The 26,080-nt window shown below is 42.4% G+C and overlaps 1 protein-coding gene and 1 long non-coding RNA gene across 4 annotated transcripts in view; both read left to right on the forward strand.

The window, feature by feature from the left end:
- TSPAN5 (tetraspanin 5) overlaps positions 1 to 26,080 on the forward strand; it is a 79,935-nt gene that overhangs the window by 41,429 nt on the left and 12,426 nt on the right. For 2 of the 3 annotated variants that reach the window (XM_033160492.1, XM_033160494.1), the window contains exons 2-3: positions 14,013 to 14,063; positions 23,914 to 24,060. In XM_033160492.1, the coding sequence (XP_033016383.1) occupies positions 14,013 to 14,063; positions 23,914 to 24,060 (198 nt within the window). The remainder of the gene's footprint in view (positions 1 to 14,012; positions 14,064 to 23,913; positions 24,061 to 26,080) is intronic. The other variant, XM_033160493.1, reaches the window with a different exon arrangement.
- LOC117053023 lies at positions 15,367 to 19,857 on the forward strand. The gene is made up of 2 exons (XR_004427339.1): positions 15,367 to 15,610; positions 19,686 to 19,857. It is a non-coding gene; the product is annotated as an uncharacterized LOC117053023 (long non-coding RNA).

Below are 26,080 nucleotides of genomic sequence, written 5' to 3' on the forward strand. Positions count from 1 at the left end.
TGTACCACATGTCCCTATAAGTTTGAAGTAGATGTTAACTCATTTGAATGGAAATAACCTTATGTATTAAACAATTGCTCTTAAACTTCATATGTGAGAAAATCTAAAATTGGCTATGGAGAAAATGGTAGGTGGCAATTTCTGAAATTTTTTGTTGACTAGTATTTTCACAGGAGCCTGGACTGAACCAGAAACCAGTAAAGTGGCTCTGTAAATTTATTGTTAGAATGTATTGTTTTTAAAACATTGAAAAGGATATGATGATGTTGAATTGTGTTAGATAATAGATTTAATCAAGAAGCGCATTTTGCTTCCCATGTTGCAATCCAAAATGGTTCACAGTGAATGTGTTGTTCAGATTCCTGGAAAAAGTGATATCTGTGGAAACAGAGCACTGTTTGATTCACATTAATTTTTTTATCTTTTTTTTGTAACTGTGAAAGTTCATTGCAGATAGTTTCTGAGTTGCTTAAAGAAGCCTCATTTGTCAAAGGACACTAAATAGGCTGGATGCCATGACGCAGGGCGCAGATGTAGGCTCAAGTCAAATAATACTTGGCAATATTATGATCTGTATTATGTTCAGTCAAACTATGACTTAAAGCTACTTGCCTGCTTTCAAGTTGTCTACTCAGAACTCTCATCTTCTTTGAACAATGCAGGCTATTAGCCCTAACTATGTATCTTATTCTACTGATCATGCCAAACCATAATTGGTGCAAATCATGGTTTTGCAAATCCACTGAACCATGGTTATTGATTCTGGTTTGGCCATTTGTGATCCATGGCTTTTCCATTCTGACAGCCCATTAAACCATAGACCTACTTAATCATGCTAATGAGAGTTGAGCCAAATATCAGTGCCTTTTGCAAAGCTGGCCACAATAGAGGCTGCCCTCATCACCTTTCCTAATTATCCTCCATGCAGTTAGTAGCGCTGCTTCTTCTTCTTTTGGATAAAGGCTAGAAATATCAGAAGCATTGCCTTGTGGCAGGTGTGAGCTGCTGGAGGGAGCGCATTCAGAGATAAGATAAGGTTATCAGTTAAATGCAGCTTTTTTTCTTTCTTAGTTGAATGTGGTTTGAATGGTCAAGGTCACTCATAGTTAACAAAGAGATGCATTAAATGAATGGGATGTGTTCACAGAAGAGCAGTGATAGTCTACAAAGCATATAATAACATATATCTATCAGGTTGTTCCAATCACTTTCTCTAGCTTCTTCTTGTGTTTTACCATCAGCTCTCTTGCTTGAGTTATATTACTATTATTTGTTAATTGAGAAATGCTTGTTTTGTGTAGTTATGTATCCCTGCTGAAGGGAGAGGTTTTTTCGTGCAAGACCCATGGCAACGATCTACATCAATATCAACCCAGCAAAGCACTGGAGGGATGACTTTGCAAATCATGGGTTTGTAGATCCATCAAAACCATGGTTATTGATTCTTGTTTTGGCCGCTTGTGATACACGGCTTTTCCATTGCGATATCATATTAAACCATCCCATCTACCCCTTTGCGAACCACCCTTCCCCAACACCTGATCACTCCCTTTACACTTCCCCCCTCACCATAACTTGCCAAACTGCTGTGTGAAGCACCTTGCCCCTCTGTTAAACAGCTCTCCAGAGCCACCCGACACCTGTGCTGCTTCTTCATTTGCCTGCCTGCTGTCCCTCATGCTGCAGTTGGCGTGCCGCACCAATAAGCAGTCACACCAACCACAGCATGATGACAATCTTAGGTTTTTATGTATATAGGAAGATAGTGTGTATCTCAACACATACACACCCACCCACGCCCAAATAAATACACTTTGCAGCTGTGGTGATCTTGCACCCCTGGCAGATTGTGCCCCCTAGCCACAGACAAATTAGATCTTCTTTCTGCCTCTCCTCCAACCCCCCCCCCCCATTCAATTCACCCTCTATTAAAAACCTTATGAGGCAATAATCAATATTTTTATTTATAGACATATTTATGGACATACTTTTGGCCGATTTTGCACCCCCCCCCTCACCTGCGCCCCTGACAGGGGCTCACCTCCCCACCCCCTAGCAACGGCCCTGGTGGTGGGGAAGAGCTAAATACTTACTGTGGGCCTTATGTGTAGTACCATCTATTACTTTTCTTTTCTTTTTCATATTTGTATATCATGTATTTAGTATCCTCTGTCATTATGTTTCAAGCTGATTGATTTGTGACACCAAACCTTTTTTGCAGGGAGGAATACGGACACCACCCCATCTACCACTGTTCTATATTCCTCTCTGCAAACCTCTTTTGTAATATCCTCTCCAGTCCTCCTGTGTTGACAGTCAGGATTCTTTCCTGTTTCCCCCACCCAATTCTAATTGTGTGTGACTTAGTGAGAAGGAGAGACAATTCCACTGAGTCATCTGAGGAGATGGGGTGGGACGGGATTTGTGTACAAACTCACAGACTTGTTCCCTGGTGTGATTTTTCTTGTCCTCCTTTGCTCTTTGCAAGGGAGGAGAAAGGCGGGGAATTTGCTTTTTCTACCAAGGTGGAAAATAAAAGTAACTGGTGAGAGGGGAGTGGAATGCCTTCTTGAGCTCAAAGTATCTGGCTGGCTAGAACCCCATTAGGAAGTGAAAATAATGTGGCAACGTTTTGTGGCAGGGTCTGACATGCCTTGTATATCACCTACACGGGGTCAATTCATTTTATTCCTATAATAACACTGGGAAATTTGGTAGGGCAAACAGCAGTGAAACTTAATGGCTTGACTGGAATTTGAACCCAAGTCAAAGTCCATCATTCCACCACACCATAAGGTTGCACGCTGAATTCTTACGCAGTGACTGGGCTAGGGCAGCAGTCTTCAGTCTTCTCAGACCTGGGACTCACCTTTAGTCCTTTAGTCCAAATAAGCATTTTGGGGACCCACTTCTCATTTTTTCACCATAGAGTTAGTTACACAGTGGTCCTGCTGTGGTAGATTGAGGCTCCTGCAAACCCGAGTTCTGTTTCTGCATATCTTGCATCCCAAAGCATGCATGCATCTGAAGGAAAATGGTGTATTTGCATAAATACTCAATGCTGCAGAATCTGTTAACAAGCCCAGCTTTTATTTTTTAAATGGTTTTATTACTGTAAACTACTGCTTTTTTTATACTAGTATTTTTCTAAAAAAAATAATGCACTGAGATCTATCTTATATCTGCTCATCTCTGCTTACAAATTTGCAGTGGGTTTGATATACAATAACTATTATTATTATTATTATTATTATTATTATTTATTATTAACAACAGCCATTTTCACTGTGTGCAGGTTAGAAAGCTAGATGCTGGAGTTCTTTGTATTAGATTATATATATAGTGGAAGGTTTTCCGAGTCTTCATTTCTAAGGTGGAAAATTCCTAGTGTTTCTCTCCCCCCCCCCACCCCAATGTGTGTGGTTGAAAGAGAAGACATGTTATCTGTAAAGCAAAACTCTTGGTTGTGGTAGAGAGAATTAACTTACGTGTTGTTGTTGTTGTGATAGCTGGCTTGCGTGGCCTCTCCTGTAAGCAAACCGTATAGCCCCAGAAAGCCTTCTCCATTCCTCACGAGGGTGAAGATTAAGGCCGGCCAACTTCTAGCTTGCAGCCATGCAGCAGACGGTCCTCAGCAAGGCTGCTTCCTGCTCGCTTTTGTAACTTCTCTTTCATCAAGCCATCTGCACTTACCACAGCGCCCATCTCCTTGTGGCTCAGAGAGATTTCCTAAATTTTTTTCCCCTGACCAGTGTGTGCCAGCAGAAGGGATTAGCTGCTAGTGCTCATTCATTCATGGGAGGAAAAATACATTGGGGGGTGTGTGTGTTTTTTTACTTGATTTTATTTATTTCAGATCTTTGTAAGTCTCTTTTCAAGACTTCCCAACCTGACTTACATTAATAACAAGCATGTCATTGCATTAAAAAAAACTAACATTAAAACATACAATTTGGATTGCAACAAAACAGCCCATTTCAATATGCCCGATACAATAAAGTTCAGTAAACTAATCCAGAATGTGGCAGCTAGACTGGTGACCGGGAGTCGCTGCTGGGACCAAATAACAACAATCCTTAAAGGATCTTTATTACCTCCCAGTGCGTTTTGAAGCACAATGCAAAGTGTTGGTGCTGATCTTTAAAGCCCTAAACGGCCTTGACCTAGTATACCTGAAGGAGCATCTCTACCCCTATCGTTCAGCCCGGACACTGAGGTCCTCCTGCGAGGGTCTTCTGCTGGTTCCTTCGTGCAAGAAGCGAAGTTACAGGGAACCAGGCAGAGGTCCTTCTCGGTAGTGGCGCCGAGAACTGAAGGAACCTACTGTATTTCTCTCAGAAGGGAATTGCATGGGGTTGGAGCCACTACTGAGAAGGCCCCAACTCTAGTTTTCGTCAGCCCAGTTGATCTTAAAAGTGGGTGCTTGAGTAAGGCCTCTGAAATGGATCTTAAAACACAGGCACTTTAGTATAAGGCAAATTAAATAGGGCTGCAACATTTAAAGAAATGTTAATCAGTAAATCAAGTTTTAGTTGGCTGGTTTATTGACATCTATATGTATAGGTAAGAACAATCTTTCTTGGGCTAGAGTCTATAGGATTTTATGTTGTCCTGTTCTGCTTGAGCAACAGATTTCAGGAAACTCCCCCTCTCTTCACCCTCACAACACTTGAAATCTCTCCAAAGCATTGGAGGGACTCCCCTGGAGCAGCTTTAGGGGGACACACAGGGAGAGGAAATTTCAGAGAGCGGAAACACCACTCATGCAGTGTTGAGTGGAACCCATACTTGGGTTTTTAGGTACATTTGTGGCAATTACCACATTAGATGATGCAACCTCCCTTTCTCATGCTTATTCCCTGACACTTTGCTTCCCCACTCAATATCGCTAATAATTATAAAATTTATGAAGTTAAAAAAAATATGGAATAGTATCTGGGTGGTGACTAAACTTGATTGCTGTTTTGTTTTTTTAATTCTCAAAAAAAGTCAAATTACAATATCACAATAGAGCCTTTTCTTTTTTTGTATTTATAGATTGCAATTTTTTCTTTAGCACACTTAACTTTTGTGGCCCAGTTTTTAGAATTTAAAGCACAAGCAAATACACGTTTTATTTAGAAAGGCTTTTCACACAACTTTAAAATATCACCGTTCTCTCAGTTTCCAATGTTAAGGTGTGTGACTATTGTTGTTTACATAGCCAAAGCAGGAAGGAACCAAACAAGAAAAATATTGATAGACTCCCCACTCCCCCTCATCTCAATACCTTTATCTCCATTGCACTTTGCACAACCATGCTAGTGTCAAGTGAGACCCCAGGTCATGTGAATGAAACTGCTGTTAAGTTAACATCTACACTACAGTCGTGATCACACACTAGCTCCTCAGGAAATATAACACTGAAAACTACTGCAGGGTTGTTTTTCAAAAGCAGAAGGAACCACCACCATTTTGGGTTATGTACCGTATATCAAATTTCAACTTTCCATTTGGTTGCAGCAAGCAAAAGTGAGACACGGTTCACCTGATAGTCTTTGCAGTTGTAGTTTTTTTCTTCTTGTACGAAAGAATTGTACGAAAACTGCTGTGTTTTTTAGTAGAGCTGGAGAAGATGCTTTTCGAAAGGGTCCATCAAGCAATAATTGCTATTAGAGTGGATTTGAATACTTGAGCTGTAGTACTGTGTCTAAAATGACATCTGGGAATAGACTTAACATCTGGAAACTGCACCTCTAGACGAATGCTTTTTGTGATACGAATTCAGTCAAGTGGCAACCTTAATCACTCACCGTACCTTAATTCACTAATATTTAGAATGAGGCTTTTCTACTGGAAGCGGTTCGTGGAGAAAGAATCGGATTTCATGCTAGCCAAATGCTTTATAGGTGCATGTGATATTAGGAAGTATTATGAATTAAACAGATGCCATCATCAGCTTGCTTTCCCATGGTGGCTCTCTGTGTTTAACCACCTTGAAAACACATCTATGATTGTCTCGTGGTAAGGATAGAAAGGACGTATGAGGAACGACCATCTTCTGGCATCATACAGACAAACGCATCTTGCAACGTTAGCTTTTGTGGGCTAGAGTCCACATAGTCAGATGCACAAAGTGGCTAGGTGTGTATACCCTGTTGAAACAGCAGTAGCAAGCAAGGTCTGGGGAGTGGACATCTTCCATCCTCCTCCTCCTCCCAAATCCTTGTGCCGTATTTTTCCATGTATAAGACACCCCCATGTATAAGACGCCCCCTATTTTTGGTGACCGATTTAAGAAAATGGGGAAAGATCTATCCATGTGTAAGATGCCCCCAAATTTTGGGCATTATTTTTTAGGGGAAAAACCTAGTCTTATACACGGAAAAATACGGCAAGTCCTTTTTCTTCATCTTATGTATCAATGTTCACTTACTGGTAGTCAGCGGCCTTGAAGACCTGTTGTGAGTCAGAAGTATATAAATGTTTTAAATTAAATTTACAAAGTGCGTGCGAGAGAGGTGTATTTACAAAATTAGACCAAAAGGCTAGTGATTGCAGTCCATAGCAATGGATGTGTTCAGATGTAACACTCAACATTGGCTTGTGGTTAAGAGAAGTGAGACATAGTGAGCATCTGGCTTGTGTGCTCCCTCTTCCAAGAGACTAGAAGCTTCTGCTTGTGTCTTAAAGGTAAAGGGACCCCTGACCATTAGGTCCAGTCGTGTCCGACTCTGGGGTTGCGGCGCTCATCTCGCGTTACTGGCTGAGGGAGCCGGTGTACAGCTTCCAGGTCATGTTGCCAGCATGACAAAGCCGCTTCTGGCAAACCAGAGCAGTGCACGGAAACACAGTTTACCTTGCCGCTGGAGCGGTACCTATTTATCTACCTGCACTTGGACGTGCTTTTGAACTGCTAGGTGGGCAGGAGCTGGGACCGAGCAATGGGAGCTCACCCCGTTGCGGGGATTCGAACCGCCGACCTTCTGATCAGCAAGCCCTAGGCTCTGTGGTTTAACCCACAGCGCCACGCGGTTCCCACATTTGTGTTAAAATGTGGTTAACTGTAGTTTGAAAACAGGCCAGCTTCTTAACCTATGGTTTTAACTAGTTTCAATAAACATTACTTAATAATAAGCATAGTTTATCGGGATTCATGTGTCATGATGCATGTGGTTAATCCAAAATGGAGGTGAAAGCTTCCAGGCTCTTTGTGGCTTAACAAAAAGAGTGTGTGCACACATACAAAAGTCTAAGACATGTTTGTCTTGTAATTCTGAACCATAGTTTAGTGTTCCACCATCCAAACATGGTGTCTGTGTAGAGCACAAACAAAAACAAGGTCCATTTAACTTTCTGCTGTCCGCCACTGAGGATGTGTTTGAAAATGTTTAAATGCTTCCTCATTGGAAATGTTGCACCCATACATTAACAGTAAGGTATGATGAACTTTGAAAAATCATTTTCCATAATCCTAAGTGCAACCTATATTGCTAAAAACTTACTGTGAAAAAAGCTGGGCATATCCTTATACAGTACTGAGCATGGGGTGGGAATTCCAAAATGGACTCTATGCATGCAATTTGTGTACTCCCAGTGTTTACAGGCCTCCATATACACCAGTCTCCTTCATCATGCCTTCCAAGCCTTTGCATTCTTGTTGAGCAGTGCCAAATTTTCTCCTGAAAGGCTTACTGGTATGTTGAATGCGGATTAGTTAACAAATTGCAGCTAATCTTTCAGTGCTTGCAGCTAACTGATTTGTACATTGCTGTCCCTGTAGGGGAGCTGCTTCTCCAAGGGGTTGGGTCCTATGCTGCACTTGATGAAGAACTAGATGGGTTGGTCAAATGTGTCACCAGCCCTCACAGAAAGGGTATATTCTCAAGGCCATTATTTTGCTGAAGCTAAGCAGGTTTGGGAATCACGTGTGCACTCCTCAGGTTCCAAGGCAGAAGAAAGGAAGCATAATGAGAGAGATAAGCAGACATAACATGGCAAACTTTTATTTCATATGCAAATCAGAATGAGTTGAAGCACCACCCATATTCAGAAATCTTTGAAAATATGTATTTCATTAAAAAAAACATTCATGGAAGTATTTCTTTGGTCCATCCATGTAATATAAAGCCTTGCTATTTCTTTTTTTGATGTTTTGTAATTTCTTACATATAAACAAAAAGATTCAAAAGAAAAATAAAGCCATGCTATAAATAGAAGAAAATAAATAAGGGGTGATGCTGGCATGTGAGGTAAATGTATCTTTTGCCCATCTCATGATGTTTCCATATTTCATTTTATTTCTAAATAGCAGTGTAGAATCCCATGTCTCGTGTGAGGCAAGGATAACAGCAAATATGAAACAATATTTGCGGGTAACAGCAAATATAAAAATGATTAAAATGCGACTTAAAAACAGCATAAAATACAACATAAAATGCAGCATCAATATCAATAAAATTCTAAAATTCAGGGGTCATTTTGGGGAAGAAGGAAGAAGAAGAAGAAGAAGAAGAAGAAAACCCCAGTCAGTAGACATCAAATGATCACCAGGGCTAACTAGGGCCAGCAAGGAGACCAGGGAAGAATTTAAATGTGGGGTCCCAGAAAGGGTTTCTTCATAGAAGAGGAAAGGAAAAAGGGAATAGAGGATCAGCCTAATTCAAATTGAAGGCCAGGCGGAATAGCTCTGTCTTACAGGCCCTGCAGAAGGAGATCAAGTCCTGCAGGGCCCTAGTCTCGTGGGACAGAGCATTCCACCAGGTCGGAGCCATCACTGAAAAGGCCCTGGCCCTGGTGGAGGATAGTCTGGCTTCCTATAGGGCCTGGGACCTTTAAGCTATTATTATTCATGGACCTTAGGGTCTTCTACGGGACATACCAGGAGAGGTGGTCCCGTAAGTACGAGGGTCCTAGGCCGCATAGGGCTTTAAAGGTCAAAACCAGCACCTTAAACCTTACCCGGTACTCCACCGGGAGCCAGTGAAGCTGGTAAAGCACTGGGTGAATATGCTCCCATGGCAAGGACCCTGTGAGGAGCCTCGCTGCAGCATTCTGCACCCGCTGAACCCGCTAATAGATAATTGGCTTATGTTATGTTATTAGTGCTTATTTACTGCTTAATGTGGTCTGAATTATATTGCTTTTTTTAATTCTAGAGATTGCAGATGGAAAATAAAATTAAAGGAAGGGCTTCTGCATAGAACCTACATTAAAGCAGAAGCCTTTTTTATCTTGACCTTTTAAAGGCGATTTATCATTTGTACTTCGGAGAAAAAATTACTGAAATGAAAAGAATCCAAAACTTATAGCTAATGTTGCTCGAGACATCGGAAAGGTTATGCTCAGGGTATTTGACTTTCTGTGTACTTGCTGCCAAATACCTTTTATATTGACTACATTTAAAGCTTTTTCCATATACTGTATTATGGAAAGCCTTTAAAATTACTTTAAAAATAATGTTGGCAGTTGCTGACCTTTTCAGGAGGTTAGTAGAGAATAAAATGTCAAGTGTACACGAGGTATTGATGAAACATCTTCAGAAATTTAGCTGATAGAGACAAGGCTTTAGATCTGGCTCTCATTTTTAATTGAGTCATAGAAGAAAAGGACAGGTTTTTCCCTCTTAATTACAATCTCATACACTTCTCTATACATTCTGTCAGCAACTTCCATATGTATTCTGAGTAAAGGCACAGCATGAACCACAAGGATTTATTAAAACCTTACAAAACTTAGCTATGATTACTAGAGATTTTCACAGTCGAACAATATCTTGGCTCTTTTTAATGCAGATTTTAATTTTGTGCTATCCTCAGTGCTTTCAAACAATAGGTGCCAGATATTCCTGAGGTTAAGCCTGCCATGCATTGGTTATCATTTACTCCCTGGGTGAGCACCTTGTTCATCCTGAGGGGTGCTTTTTTCTCTTCTGGGCAAATGTAAAAGGGCCCACTGGCAAGAGGCGAAATGGGCCAGAGGCCCGGTCAGGGAATAAAATCTCTTGACCAAGACTTCAAAGTTTGTGAGTCATCTTTAAAACAACTTCTGTTATTGTACAGTGCTTCCGAGAGAGAAAGAACAAAAACTCTGCTAAATCAGTTGAATGCAGTTTACTGAGGTCTCATCACACAAGTATCTGCGCAGTGAAAGTGTGATGGGCGGGTGACCTGCTCAAATAGTCTTCATACACTGCGCTCCATCCAGGGAAGCAAGAGGCATTATCAGAGTTCAGTGACTTATTCCAACCAGTCAAAAACACGTGGTGTGAAGCAGAGCAATTGAGGGTTGTGGCCTGAGAATTCTGATAGCCCTACAGTGAGTTCTGGAGAGCTGCATTCGTCTCCATACCTCCACAGCAGAATATCCTGTTTGTGTTTGGTGTTCGCTCACCTGCCCATCAAGTCATCCCAGCTCCTCCAACATTGGAAGCATCACCAATGTGAGTTATTGCGTGGACGTCTGAGGGAGTATCTTATTTTAATCCCGATGGGTGTGAATACTGTGGTTGGTGAGCAATGTCCCAGTTAGTCATGCAGCACAATTCTCATCCAGTTTCTTCAAAAGTCAGCCCTACTGGTTTAACTAGGACTAAGGGTATTAAGGATTATAGTTATAGATGTGGTTGGAATGACATACTAAGCCAAACCTTGGTTTAGTACGACTCTGATGTACATTTAAAGCAGTACCATGCCACTTTAAACAGTCAAACTCAGCCAAGGTTTGGCTTAGTGTGTCATCTGAACTAGGACTCATGTTTAACCTTTTTCCTAAGCACCAGTTGTAACCAATAACAAAGCCTGACTACAGCTCATGGTTAGTGAGGAGAGTAAACTACAAATCTCCGTTTGAACAACATGCTGAGCCAAACCAGGCAGGAGCAAAGCAGCTGTAAGCTCCTCTCTGGAAGCCTTAGCATCTTAGTTTAGCGTCTTCTCCAAACCAGTACATATTCCCGTGAATAACTCTATTGGAGAGAATCCTTTATTAGAAGAACATAGGTCTGCTGGCAAGAAACCTAGCTTTGATTTATGTGTTGGACCTGTTAAGAGAAAGAGTAAGAGTTGCTGAACCTTTGGGATTTCATAGCTGATCTGATCCGTGTTGCAGTATCTTGGGTTCACTCCATTTACTAATAATCATGCTGTGTCAAACTGTTCTCTGTTGTGTGAGAGCAGGTCCAGCTATAGTTTGGAAGCCTCCTCTATTCTGTTCCTTTGTTCTCTTACCTCATCCTGCTGTGCACCAACTGGGAGAAGTAGTTTGCAGAACTGTAAACTATGTTGTGTGTTTACTTGTGTGGACTTTGGAGATTTGATGTCACTTCAGTCTCTTACATCATTCTACCTGTTGCTTGCGATCAGTGGGCAAGCTGGAATTGGAAAATTGAGGTAGACAAGCAGTTTTACTTATCTGATTTATGTTTTCAGAAGCTATAATCATGGTATAGAATCAAAAGTATGACCAAGTTGGAGTGCCTTTATAGGTTCATGCACTTGCCTCCTTTGGGCTCCTTCCCCCTCTTTCCTGAACCAGTGCAACCACATAGTGGTCTCCAGTGTTTTCAGACCAGAGGGCACATTTTGGAGAGAGGGCTGGAAGCGTTGGTCACAAGATGGCTGCCGTGGGGATGTGATATAACACAAGAGGGAGTAAATCATGGTGGACCTTTTCTCATAATTGCATCTCCATTCGAGTAAACTTTTGAATGTCTGAAACCATGGAGAGTTTCTGTCAGTTGGTGCAGCAGGTGGTACAGAGCTAGATTAACCAATAGTCTGCGTGTCCCAGGTAGAGAAGCATGGAAGTTATTATGTGGTGTTTTTTTAATTAGAAACCACAATCCTACTTTCAACCCATAGTTTGGCAGCTAGCATTGTGGAATTTGAACCAGTCTCGCCATTTCCTAGGCCACAGACGGGACTTAGTATTTGAAGTGAACTGGTTAACACTGGAATTTGGCATTCCTCATGCTTGGTGGTTGTTGAGTCTCTGTGAGTCCATTTTTTATTGTTCTTTGTGGTTTGAGTGTGGAGGATCACACCACTGCCATGTCTCATGGGTTTTGTTCTTGGGTTCTCTGTGATGAGAGCCCAATGGTGTTCATCTCCGGAGTCATGCTACTTGCAGCTAAAGGTGTCCCAGAGGTGAGGTAGGTAGAGGAGAGTGTTAAAAAAGTACATTTCACTGTGGCTTCTTCTTTTTGCCAACCTGCTCCTCAAACCACGGGGGATTTGGTTATGAACATGAACAGGTCTAGAAAAAAAGCATAAGTGCAGTGGGTATCAGTTGCTCATTTTAAAGAGCAGCTTCTGTTTTTTAGTGACATCTGTATCTGTATATATTAATTTTCATGCATTTTTGGCCATTGCTGAATTCTGAAACAATACACTCAGTGTTGGCCTTGTGGAAATGTAGTTTGTTAATGGATATAGTAACTAAAATGAAATATATACTAAACATTACCTCAGAGTTTGAAGACACAGCTTAAGTGCAGTGCGGAAACATGAGCCTTTGGCAAGGCTCCTGGAAAAGTTCATAACCCAGTGATTTGGCAAGCTTTCAGGATCCTACCTGGGCCAAATTGTTCGAGGAGAGCTACATGGAAAGCAGAACCACGTGTGCGCGTGCGTCACAAATTGTCTACAAATATTCTGAGTGTAACTCAGTTTTGGGTTGCTCTCGAAGTGGCATGATTTTATAAAACTGATGAGGCTGTGTTGTTACTAATTCAATAAATGTCTAGGAATGACACTACGTTTTGGGAAAATGTTTTGTCTTGGGGTGGGAAAGGAACCCTGACATTTTTTTGAGCAGAATAAATTGTTGCCATAACAATGAACAAGCTCACACAGTAACACAACTTTGGAATTAGTTAGGATCATGACCTGCTGGGAACCTGTGGTTCCCATTCCTGCCTCCACCTGGCCTGGGGCAGGGCCTGGTAGACCTTATCAGGAAGGACTGGGGTATTTTGGGGAAAGTTTTGCCGGGAGTTTTTGCTGTTATTGATATTAATTTTTTGTATCTTTATTTTTATGTGGAAATTGTTCAGTTTGGTTATGTAGTTTTGATGTGTCTTATTTATTTTTATGACTACTTTGCTATGTTTGCAACTATGTAAATCTTTTCATATTGTAAGCTGCCTTGAGCATTGTTTTAACTGTGGAAAGGTGGAATACAAATAAAATGATGATGATGATGATGATGAATTTCTCCAAGAGCAAATAGGGCTTTGAAGGTTGCCACTAAGGTAAATTGCGGCTTTACTTTTAGATGCTTGGATTTTGGTGATAAAACAAAATAATTTTTGAGGCAGAGGAAGCTGCCTTGTATTAAGTCATATCATTAGTCCATCTTTCTCAGCACTGTTGACACTGCCTGATGGCGGGTTTCAGGCAGGGGTCTTTAGACATCAGAGCGTAGATGTCAGGTGTTCTACATGCAAAATGTGTAGTGTATCGCTGAGCTACAACACAACTACATAGTTGTTTGTGATCTACTGTGGATGGAGCTACAGTAAATGGGTAAATTCTTGCAACTCAACACACCATTAATGTTATCTGTTTATCAAGGTGAGCTTAATTTGCTAGCTCCCAAACCTCCAGTTTTCAATAAGTTTGCATTGATATTTTCCCATTTCCAGGAGCTATTCTGCCCAAGACTATCATTCTTAGATCTGGACGTTGAAAAATAGCATTAAAAATAAGAAATCATTGTTGCTTTTTCAAGGCTAAGGAGGTGTTTTTTTTAAAAAAAATCTAATCTTAAATAATCTGTCCATTTAGAAACCTTTTTTGGATTTTTTATGCTGCTGATTTCTGCCCAAATAGACCACATGTTTTCAGTCAAGTCTTTCATACGTCTGGCTGGAGGGAGGGTTGGTTTTCAAATCTGGAGCTATGCAGAAATGTAATAGAGAGTGATGCTTCAGTAATGTACTCCAAATATGGTCAACTGATGTGGTCAAGTCATAATTCAATGCACCCTCTTGAAATGCTTTTACTTATATATATACATATTTCCCTTTTCAGTTTCTGGGCATAGCATTTCTTGGAATTGGACTTTGGGCATGGAATGAAAAAGTAAGTATCATATAACAAATCGAATGAATTAAAGCTAAATCTCCCCCAACCCCAATGTTGAATGTACTGTTACCTTGCTTGGAAGGAAGTGTTGCCATCTTGTCTAGCAATAGCAGATGGAGATTAAGGAGCACACACATTGAACTATGGTCTGCAACTAGTCGCAACCATATTTTCACATCCTAGTTCAGTGGCCACCCATAAGCACCATCAGTCAGATAAGCAGGGATATTTTTTTTAGGTTGGTGCCATTGCCATTATAAGAGAACAAGGAAGGTGTTCATAGTGAGTTCCGGCACCTCTTTTTCTAGAAAAATAGAACTGCAGATAAGGCTGGTTCACTGGAGAGCCAGTGTGGTGTAGTGGTTAAGAGCGGTAGACTCGTAATCTGGTGAACCGGGTTCGATTCCCCGCTCCTCCACATGCAGCTGCTGGGTGACCTTGGGCTAGTCACACTTCTCTGAAGTCTCTCAGCCCCCCTCACCTCACAGAGTGTTTGTTGTGGGGGAGGAAGGGAAAGGAGAATGTGAGCCGCTTTGAGACTCCTTCGGGTAGTGATAAAGCGGGATATCAAATCCAAACTCTTCTTCTTCTTCTTCTTCACACATCATGAGAAATCGTGGTTTGGCATTTTCTTGAAGTGTATCAATGAAATGTTCAACACTAGGCAATTCTGTTTCTGCCAGTGCCTCTGTAACAGGTATTTGGGTGTATAAAGGAACATAAGAAGAACTAAAATACTCAGATCTTATTAGCAAAACCAAAAAGTCCCGTGACACCTTAAAGTAGCCTTTACTAGCCTGATGGGCTCCAGACCAGGTACCACGTTGGTGAAGGCTGGCTTAAGACCAAGAAGGAGAAAATTGTAAGGTATGGAAGCTGAATGGCAATGAGTTGCAAAAAAATGCAGTCAGTGATAGAGCTTAGAGGTGTTCCTGTTTAGCATATACAGTAGACCTGTAACTTGCACAGATTTAGCTTGTGCACATTCAGCTTTACGTGCTTGGCAAAAATTAAAAATAAAAAGCAGGTGGCCATCCAGGGGGGAAATTGGCAAGCCCACCCGCCATTGCACCCAGTGTGTTTTGACTAGCCACAGTTTTGGCTTTATGCACTATCCCTGGAAGGTAACCCCACTTAAGTTGCAGGTCTACTGTAGTTAACCTTTTAGAACAGCACATTGGTGATAATTGCTGCAGTAAATGTGTTAACACCTGTATGGGGGCAGGGAACCATTCACAAGAAAATAGCAAAAGTGCAAATATCCTGGTTGGCTAATTAATGCACACAGTGTGATTAAAATTCCTTTGCCCTGCTTTGACCTACAAGTGATGCCACTGAACCTCTTGTTGAGCTGTTATTCAGCTGTTTCACGTTGTAGTCTTCCTTTGAAGTTACTTTCTTCCAGAATGGCCACCTTAAGGTCAGTTAGTGTGTTCTAGGAAGGTTGAAATGTTCTCCCGCTTGTTTATCTTATTAGATCTTATTAGGTTTGCCTTATATTGCAATTCAAGACACTTCCAAAGAGACTCTGTAGACTTGCTCTAGTGAGTAAAAAGCCTGTAACTTGATTTGTTAGATTAATTTACTATAGGGCAATCCCCAGGTAATTGAGCAACACATTTTTTGTTAACTTGTAAAAATGGCCAGCACTGTCTTGGAAGAGGCATTTCTTGCTATGAAAAGACCGAAGGGTAAAACGTCTGCTGTCATCCAAAAAGTAGCATATTCCCTATCCCCAAAAGTTATTTTTATTGTATGCAAATGTGCTTAATTAAAACCATTGATTTACCCAGGTTTCTGTAATTTGGTTGTCAGCCCTAGGAAAAATATTGGAAAAAATAAAATTATGAAGTTTCTGGGCCAAGGTGGCACACTAGATATTGGAAATAAGGTCGCATGCCAGCATTCTCCTTGAAGCTCTATATTTCTGTGTGCAAGGAGAGGCATCTTTTGGTGGAATATTCAGCAATGCAGTCTTGCACCTGCATTCTGAATTGGTTCAGTCCACAAATAATATTTTACCATGTGATAAGGAGTTTATCTGCGGTAGACTCTTCAAAAAGGTGTGATAAAAGTGGCTCTCAGTGCCCGATCAGTCTATATTTCTAAGAGTCTTGCCTGCTACCCAGCTGTATTTATGCAATAAGCATGGTAAAATAAAGCTATTCTCACTTTTCCTGCTGTTTAAGGGCATTGTGTTGTGCATTGCATGTAGCATGAACAAAAACAGATTCTGCATTTCAGGGATGGGGAACCTGTGAGCCTCCAGATACTTGCTGGACTACAACTACCGTCATCCATGACTATTGGCCATGCTTGCTAGGGTTGATGGGAGCTGGAGTCCACAACATCTGGAGAGCTACACCTCATCCCCACTGTTGTTGATCAGTTAATTGCTGGTTGTAAACAGGCCAACTAATAACCCAGCCACTGCAACCTGTTGCACACCTGTTTTTGGAAGCAGGATATTGGATTTTTCCTTATTTTTGCTTTGTGTTTGCTTGCTGATTGTAATTATGAGGAAGCTGCAGTACAGAAAGCTTGATCTTAATTGAAGTCCTTAAGACAGCTGCATAATTCTACACCCTCAGAAGAACTGAGTGGCAATTTTAATGATGTTGAAGGGGGGAAATACTTGGTCAACCATTTTATTTTGAAGTAGTTCCCCTGAAAAACAACAACCTCTTAAAGCTTCCTTAACATCAAAATAAGTTTGAACTTTATTACCATTTTACTCTGCTGTTTTTCCTTTATTTAAGAATGTGGTTGCAGATATGCTGTCTTTTGTGGGGGTGGGTGGACGGGCAGACACTTATAAAGATACCTTTAATCTCTGTTCCAGGCTAAACTGCAAACAAGCATCCTGATGGAAATGCAATCTAATTAATTTTAATGGCTTAGAAAGGGGAGGCTTCTCTCTCTTGTCCTGACAACTCAAAATTAGAGTTTTGAGTATTAAGTTATTTGTTGTAAAAAAAAAAATCAACATGGAAAGCTAGGGGCAAAAAAGTAAAATAAAATAAACAGCTCATTAGGATTATGTTCTGCTGGACTTAACCTTAGGCAGCCCATCATAAGCTGTTTAGCTGGGGTGAAAGAGAGTTGAGCAAAACAAACGTGTACCCACACAAAATCATGTTGTGTGTGTGTGTGTGTGTAATCTTGTGACTTTTCTTGCAGCCGTTAGGGAGAGCGATGGAACTTGCTTGTCAGGCAGCTAAAAAGCTGCAGTTTGACAGCCAGTCAGTTGGCCCTAAAGGGGGAAACTGAAGAATTAGCATTCTAAATAGTGAACCTGAAAAGGGGATCTGGGAGGAACATGGAGGCGAGGAACCCAGAAGGCACAATGGACCAGTCAGGCCTCTTTCTCCAGCAATTTACATTGCCTTTTTCATTTTCAATTTTTCTCAGAGCTCTAGGCATGAGGGTTTTGGATTTTTTTTCTCCTTCTCTACCTCATTAAGTGAAAATAGTCAATAATAGAGCAGCTCCCAGACTTCATATTTAGCAAAGGAAGCCTGTACCTTAAGATTTCTCCGTAATACTATGCCCATTTATTTTATTCTTAAACGTTAGCAATATTGCAGCAATTAGATTGCCTTGTATTATCTTTGTTAAAAATACTGTAAAAAGAAATACATTTTTTCATATATTTTTTTAAAAAACCTCCTTTACTATATGTGCAATTCTGCACACTGTTAATAAATAATGTTCTGTACTGTGCTTGGCTTTTGCATGTAGAATAAGCTTTTCCTGTTGCTTTCTGGAAAGCAGGGCAAGCAATTCCTCTGTGTTCCTGTTCATATCCCCCCCCCCTGCCAATTTGCAGCTTGAAACTGCAAGGACCCAACAGCAGACCACCTAGGAGCAGGTTTACTCGTGAGTTGCTTACTCATGAATTGGTTCCAGCCTCAGGCAAGCTGGCAAATCTACTGTAGGCCCTGCAACAACATATTCCTCACTGCTGCTGCTGCTTTGAACAGGAGTTATCCTCTAGTAGGCTAGGCTTGCAAGGTCTGTAGCGCATGTGCCAGCTGGGAAAGGCCCTGTTCATGTGGCAGGTTCCACTCTGATCCTGGTCTTTGCCACAGGACAGCGAGATAATGATTGCCATAGTGTGGCAATTTCCTGACTAGGTGCAGGCTGATGGTGGCTCCCTCCTTCTACAGGTGTGAAGGACCTATTAGAATGGTGAACCATGGATAATCCAGATACGATGGAGTAACGTTGGTGGGTGGTTCATCTGATATCCAATTTCTTCTGGATATGGTTTCACTCTCCCCTAAAGGATTAGGTTTGCAGCTAGGAACTGCAGTTGGATCTGGTCTTACCTTAAGAAAGCCCAAGTGGCTTCCAAAACACCTTTCACCAGCATCTTTTGCTGCACCAGCCTAGCCTCAGTTATCAGTGCTCTGATAACCCTGTGTTTTGGATGACTATAATGTTTTGTACATGGGTCTGTTGTTGGGAGAGTACTTGGGAACCTCAGTAAGTACAAGGAGTGGCAGCTATATTTTTCTAACTGGGGCCAACTCAGTCATGAAACAACTGCATTAGCTTGGCAGCATGTTTCCAGGTATAGTTCAACATACTGCTTCTTACCTTTTTAAAGGCCCAAACAGCTCAGGGCCTGGATACCTGAAGAGGCTGCCACCTTCCACATTAATCTGCCTGAGTTTTAATATCTTGTTCAAAAGACCTTGTTAGAGTTCCCCACCATATTGAGTATGGTGGTTGGGCAAAGGGCTGCCATGTCCTGTGGCATCCAGGATGGGGAAACCTGTGGCCCTCCAGATGAAGAAGAAGAGAAGAATTTGGATTTGATATCCCGCTTTATCGCTACCCGAAGGAGTCTCAAAGCAGCTAACATTATCCTTTCCCTTCCTCCCCCACAACAAACACTCGGTGAGGTGAGGGGGGCTGAGAGACTTCAGAGAAATGTGACTAGCTCAAGGTCACCCAGCAGCTGCATGTGGAGGAGCGGAGACGTGAACCCGGTTCCCCAGATTACAAGTCTACCACTCTTAACCACTATACCACACTGCATGTTGTGCATTTCCATCCCACCATACCAACCTTGCCCGTCTAATGGTGAGGTATTATGGGTGTTGTAGTTCTACAAGGGCTCTCCCCAGAGAAGCTTGGACTCTGGTGCCTTTGGCTCCCAGTTGAGGAGCTTCTTATCTTCCTTGGTCTTTAAAGATTAATTCTTTAGATCTGTTTGATGCCAGAATTTTAGTTGGGTTTTCTGGAGGCTCCTGCTCTTGTTTGTCTTTAAACTACTGTATAAGCCCTGTGACGGAAGTATAGGTTAGGAATAAGCAAGCATGGCTCCCAACTGGTGACATGCGTTTCTCAAACCTTCAGACAAAACCTGTGCACCTCCCACGAGATGCAGGAGTGGTTCTTTGTTTTTTGAAAGGGTGTGGGAAGGGGCGTTAATACAAACCAATGAATAGGGCCCTTTAACTTCTGTTGCTCCGTCCTGGTACCCCTGCCTAAGCTATGTTGGCTAGGAGCAGGGTGAAATGCTGCATTGTGAGTGTCAAATAAGGGAGAGCGAGAAAAGCCCAGGCCCATTAAAAACCAACATGTCATCGTACTTTGATTTCTTTTCAGGCTCTGCATATATTTATTAGTTAGGGTTCACTGGCCCTACAGATGCATGGGAAAAGGATACCTGCTATTCAGAAGGAAGAAAACCACAGTTCCAGCAAACTAGATTTCTGGCTGTCTTCTGGAGACTGTCAACGCTCCCTTCTTTCCGGTTTTATTTTTATTCATTTTTTTTTTTTAAAAAAAGAGCATTCTTTTTCACTTCAGACTCGCCCCGAAACATCCCTTGATTGCAGTAAAAATGGTGGGGAGAAAAGATTTTGTAGTCCCTCGGTGACAACAGCAAGGGAAGGTGCATTGGGGAATGTACAGATAGCCCTTACGCTGTTTCACAGGCCTTGACGCTTCAGTTCCTAGCGACATGCAGCCAATCTCTCCATAAAAGAGTTGCTGAATTCATCTGCACATATTTCTCTTGTCTTTTGTGGCGAGGGAGATGTCTTCAGCTGCATAACTACCGGTAATTTTAATGCAAAAGAGAGAAGCCGCCATTGGTACCTGTGGGGACGATAGCCAATGTGGTGCCATCAGCAGGCCACCAGCTGTGCTGGCTGGGACTGATGGGAGTTGGTGTCTAACAACGTCTCCCTCTTCTCCCTCTGATGACCCATCGCCGCTCCACCACCAATCTCTGGGCTCTGAGCCTTTGTCCCTTGCAGGGTTTCCTAGCTGGTGCCTCCCACCATTCCTCTGCTTCCAGCCAGTCTGTGACAAGCAGCTCGCATTGGCAATAAGAATAGTAAGGTAAAGGAAAAGGGACTCCTGACCATTAGGTCCAGTCACAAATGACTCTGGAGTTGCAGCACTCATCTCGCTTTACTGGCTGAGGGAGCCGGCATACAGCTTCCGGGTCATGTGGCCACCATGACTAAGCCGCTTCTGGCGAATCAGAGCAGCGCACGGGAACGCCGTTTACCTTCCTGCCGGAGTGGCACCTAGTATTTATCTACTTGCACTTTGACGTGCTTTCGAACTGCTAGGTTGGCAGGGACACGAACCGAGCAACGGGAGCTCACCCCGTCATGGGGATTCGAACCGCCGACCTTCTGATTGGCAGGCCCTAGGCTCAGTGGTTTAGACCACAGCGCCACCCGCATCCCTCAGTAAGAATAGTAATCAATCCTAATTTCAACATTTGTATTGATATAGGCAGTCCATGTGTCCAAATAGATATCCAGATGAGATTGACATTTATAAGCTGTAGATTGCAATGTAGAAAGGGCAGCACAGACCTCAGTCCATTGAATAACGGATAGTGGGTGTTTATCCTTCCAATTTCGCATTATGAGCCTGATCCTGCCCATGGGTCCTTTGTGGTGCTTCCTACCTGCTCATAATTTAATTTTTTTAAAAAACTGGATAGTCTGCTCCAGAGCTTATATGGCAGGAGTCAGCAACCTTTTTCAACCGTGTGCCGGTCCACCATCCCTCAGACCATGTGGTGGGCTGGACTATATCACTTTTTTTGGGGGGGGGAAATGAACCCATTCCTATGCCCCACAAGTAACCCAGAGATGCATTTTAAATAAAAGGACACATTCTACTCATGTAAAAATACACTGATTCCCGGACCATCCGCAGGCTGGATTGGGAAGGCAATTGGGCCGCATCTGGCCCACGGGCCTTAGGTTGCCTACCCCTGTTATATGGCATGAAAGCTATTGCAGCACATAACTACCAAAGTGGATAATGTTCCCATTGAAATTCTGGGCCTCACCTGAGGGCATGCTGAGACTCATTCGTTATCTCCCCTGTTTGCCAAGGGGAAAGAAACCAAACTGGTGGGAATACTTACCGGATCTTGGACTCTTAATTCTGAGGGTGGCCAGGTAATTGGTTAGGGCTGACTTTTGGTGCAAATGCAGCTTTTACCCTGCATGCTTAGTTGGTTAGAGCATGGTGCTGGTAATGCCAAGGTTGTGGGTTCGATCTCAAATGGGACAGCTTCATTGCAGGGGTTTGGGCTAGATGGTCCTCAGGGTCCCTTCCAGCTCTACAATTCTATGATTGAATTAGAATAAACTTTACCAAGAATCCTTGTTCAAACCCACTCTTTCTCTCCCCTCCTCTCCGCCTGACCCAAATAGTTGGTTGCCTTTTGCTCCCACATACAGAATTCTCCCCCCTCTTGTTTTTAAATATGAGTCGGGATATATGTTAAACTCTCTCGGCATTCAGATAATAACCACATCACAGTGGCTTGAAAGGGAGAGCTCTGAGTGTAAACAAGAAGCTCTAAGTCAGTTTATTTTGCTTGCTTCTTCACTTCCTGGGGTTCTTCTCTTCTTCCTCCCCTTTATTTTTTTACCTCCTGTAGCAAATCTGGACCGAGACTGTTTCTGGAGTGCACATGTAGGTCAAATAACTCCCCTGGAGTTTTGTCCTTTTGCAGCCTTATTAAGAGGGTGAAGGAGCTCAGTGAACAGCTGAGCTGGAGATTAGCCAGGAAACTCTGCTCTGCCTCTCCCATCTTTTGGGAAGCACCAATATCCCTAGGCTATAGCTAGCATGCAAGGATAATTTGGGGCGGTGGTGGGGGTGTGTGTGATTAATACATAACTCCAGTGCTTTACTCCCACTTGCTGTACACATTTATGCAAACACTGTAGTTCTGCACATAGCGCAATGCAAACATTTGTTTTTGTTTTAAAAATATATTGCTTTCCTTTGCTTTGTTAACCTTAAAGGAGCACCAAGATGTTTATTATACATCGTCCTGTCAAAATATAATCTTGGTTGCTTGAAAGTGTGTCCTGCAGCTAAGATGGTTCAAACTTTTAAATAATAATAATAATAATAATAATAATAATAATAATAATAATAATAATAATAATTTGTTTTTTCTAAGGATAGTTCAAACTTAGAGTTTTGTAAAAGCTCCTGTACTTGAACAGGCACAATAGCAAGGTAAAGGTAAAGGGACCCCCGACCGTTAGGTCCAGTCGCAGACAATTCTGGGGTTTATCTACTTGCACTTTGATGAGCTTTCGAACTGCTAGCTTACCCCGTTGCGGGGATTCGAACTGCCGACCTTCTGATCGGCAAGCCCTAGGCTCAGTGGTTTAGACCACAGTGCCACCCGCGTCCCTAATAGCAGAATAGTTAAAAGATTATTATTTTTAATTTGTTGCTCTCTAAACAGGAAACTGTGGCAAATGGACAGCCCACCATTCCCTTCCCAGCCCTTCTCCAGCTCTTGCTTCTCAAAGTGAAAACACATTTTTTCAGGAGTTAACCACCACCAGTATTGAACTGGAATAATGAGCACATGTAGATTGCCTTCCTTCTGCTGTAGTTTATACCCATGAATTTAGGATTACGAAACTGGGCTCTGGCACCCCGTTGTTTAAATAAATTAATACAACATTAAGTTATTCAGGAGGCCTGTACACGCATTGTGCAGTTACCATTGTGTGAGTGGGGGAGCAGGGATTTGCTCCCTGGTCCTTCCTACTAGTTGTGGTGATGGCCTCCCACTTAGATGTCTTTGAAACAGGGTTATAGACAGATTCACGGACAATAGGGCATTCCAGATGATGTTAGTAGATTTCTATCAGCCCCAGCCAGCATGACCAATGGTCAGGGTTGCTGGGAGCTGCAGTCCAGCCAACATCTGGAGGGCACCAGGTTGAGAAAGGCTGGTGTAGTGCCTGTAGTGGTGTAGTTTATACATAGCAATGTATAAGCTGGCTCTGCATTATCCAGCTGTTTTACACTTCCCTCAATATCTCAGAAAAGGCAGCTTCACACAGGCTTTGCAACATGTTTGGACTTGCTAAAATATAACTTAATGAATGGACTGAGGGGGCAAATGATTGATCAACAAAATGCCTTAATGGGTTCAACAGCCCTAGTCCTGTGCACTTGAAACTTCTCAATTCACCAGTCTCTCTCCTTCCCCTTTAATGCTTCTCTTGCAAACCTGTTCTCTACAGATGTGCACTGAGTGACATGTCCTGTCACTCCCTCACACAGGATGCGACTGTGCGCTTGACGGCATTTGCGTGGTGGCATTTGAGTGCAAGACAAAGAACTGACAGGAAACATCACTTTTGCACAAGCAGTATCAATCTCTCCTGGAAATAAATGCAAAGCTTTAGTGTCCGTTTGGGTTTCTCTTACTGTCAGAAGGACAAGTCAAAAAGCTACAGCGTAGGCACTGTATAAACCAGATGTGCCTGTCACCTGTTGGTGTGCTTTCTTTCTCTTACCTTCTCTCCAACCTTCCCAGGGAGTGCTGTCCAACATCTCCTCCATCACGGACTTGGGAGGTTTCGATCCAGTTTGGCTCTTCCTTGTGGTAGGAGGAGTGATGTTCATTTTGGGGTTTGCAGGATGCATTGGAGCTCTGCGAGAGAACACCTTCCTTCTCAAGTTTGTAAGTAGCCTGTGCAGCTGGCTGTAGCCATTTCCTGCTTGAAGGACCAATTTCACTGAAAGCTGCGTTTTGATGCTGATTTTATTTACAGGCAATCCTCGTTTTGCGCGGGGAGAACATGTTCCATCGCATTCCACCCCTTTTTTGTGACACATCTATGACATTTTGGGGCTACTTCCGGGTTCAGTGCCTTGCGCACGATTGTGCGTCATTCAGATGCGCCTAAATCGATAGTTGCCCGTATTTACTCATTGAAATATTTACGAGCTGCTATTCATTAAAAAAAAAACCCAATCAGATCAGTTTACAACTGTTATACATAAAATTATACAGTCAAAGAAACCATATAAAAATGTTAAAAATCAGCAATCAGGTAACTGTTATGGAAAGATGTATTCATAAGTCTGATGGAATAGAAATGTTTTCAGCAGGCATTTAGAAGTTCAAACAGAAGGTACCTGCTGAATCTTTGTTGATGGAATAGTCCACAATACCGGGTCAATGACACCAAAGGCTTGGTTTCTCGTTATTAAAAGGCACTAGGGCTTTACCTTTTCCTTCCTTTCAAAAAACCCCTGCTAATTTTTTTATAAGAGTAAATTATTTTATATTTTTGGCTGCATTCAGTTGCCAGCATATCATGGTTTATAGGGAACTGAGCAGTGTGTTAGTTCACACTACCCAATTGCCCTCACTTGTCGCCTCTTGGGTCTCAGGCTAGGGAAGCAAATGAGGCAACGGCAATTAAGCTTGGCTTCCAATTATGTCCAGACTTGGGATAAGTGTTCATTACTCATCAACAAGCTAATAGTTGCTAATCAGGCTTAAATCATAGGTTGTTGTTGCCTTACAGCTTGCAATGGTTTATTGATTCCAATAAATGGTAATAGGTCAGCAACTATGGCTTGCAATGATGTAGGAACACAGCCAGTGTCTTTAATAAGCCCAAATATGTTGTGCCAGTGTGTTGAAAGTGAGAGTACTTTTGCATTTTCACAGGCTCTGAAGGGGAAAGAAGATTACGCCTGTGCTCTAAGGCAGAATCCTCTATATTAGTGATTGGAAATTGTCCCATGTAATCCACAGTTATAGAATCAAAGTCATTTAGCTCCGTTCTACCTCCTCAACCTAATTGTGTGTTTGCACATATGTTTCTGTTGACTGCCCAATTCCTACGGGCCTATTTCCAGTGAATATTTAAACATGCTTAATACTCATTCCTCCTCCCCGTGGAATCCTGGGAACTGTAATTCTATAAGGGAGCTGTGGTGTTTATAGAATTTCTAACCCCCTTGCCAGATTACAGTTCTCACAAGCCATAAAACTTGCAAGAATATTGTATATCTCCTTTGCAGTGTGAGTAGATTTGCATGCTAGTTCGTTGTTTCCTTGGGAAGGCTTGTTGGAAATGTTGGGCTTTAAATCCAGAACACCTCAAGAGTGCTGCTGGATCAGGCCAGAGGCCCACAGAAAGCTTGAAAGCAGAACCTGAACACAACAGCTCTCTCCACACAGCAACTGATATTATTCAGAGGTGTATGGCCTCTGTCAGTTAAGCGACAACATAACCATTGTATGGCTCAGAAAGGTGAACTTAGTTAAGAAGACTTGACTCATTTCAGGTGGGATTGACTCCTTTGTGGCATTTGGTTTCTAGGTGCCTTTTTCATCTGAGTGAACTCAGATCTGGACTCCGTTGATCTATGTGTGAAGGCCCAGCCCTGGTGCGGCTTGCCTCCCCACGGCTCCAGAAAGTCACAGGAGCTCAGCCGCACTGAGGGAGCCTGTCGGGGTGCCTGGCTGCGCCCCCCTCAGAATTTTGCACCTGAGGCCACTGCCCCTTTGCCCCCCTCTCCGCACTAATATGACTAATATGAGACATCACCCTAGGATTCATTGGGAAGCTGATTGCACAACCAATTGCACACAGCACTCCTAACTTGGTCCGAAGCCTGATCCCAGAATAGTGGCCCCCAACCCAGTGAGTGGTGATTCCGCGTCTGACACGATCAGCACACAT

This window comes from Lacerta agilis, chromosome 9 (assembly GCF_009819535.1).
Source record: "Lacerta agilis isolate rLacAgi1 chromosome 9, rLacAgi1.pri, whole genome shotgun sequence".
Taxonomy (NCBI): domain Eukaryota; kingdom Metazoa; phylum Chordata; class Lepidosauria; order Squamata; family Lacertidae; genus Lacerta; species Lacerta agilis.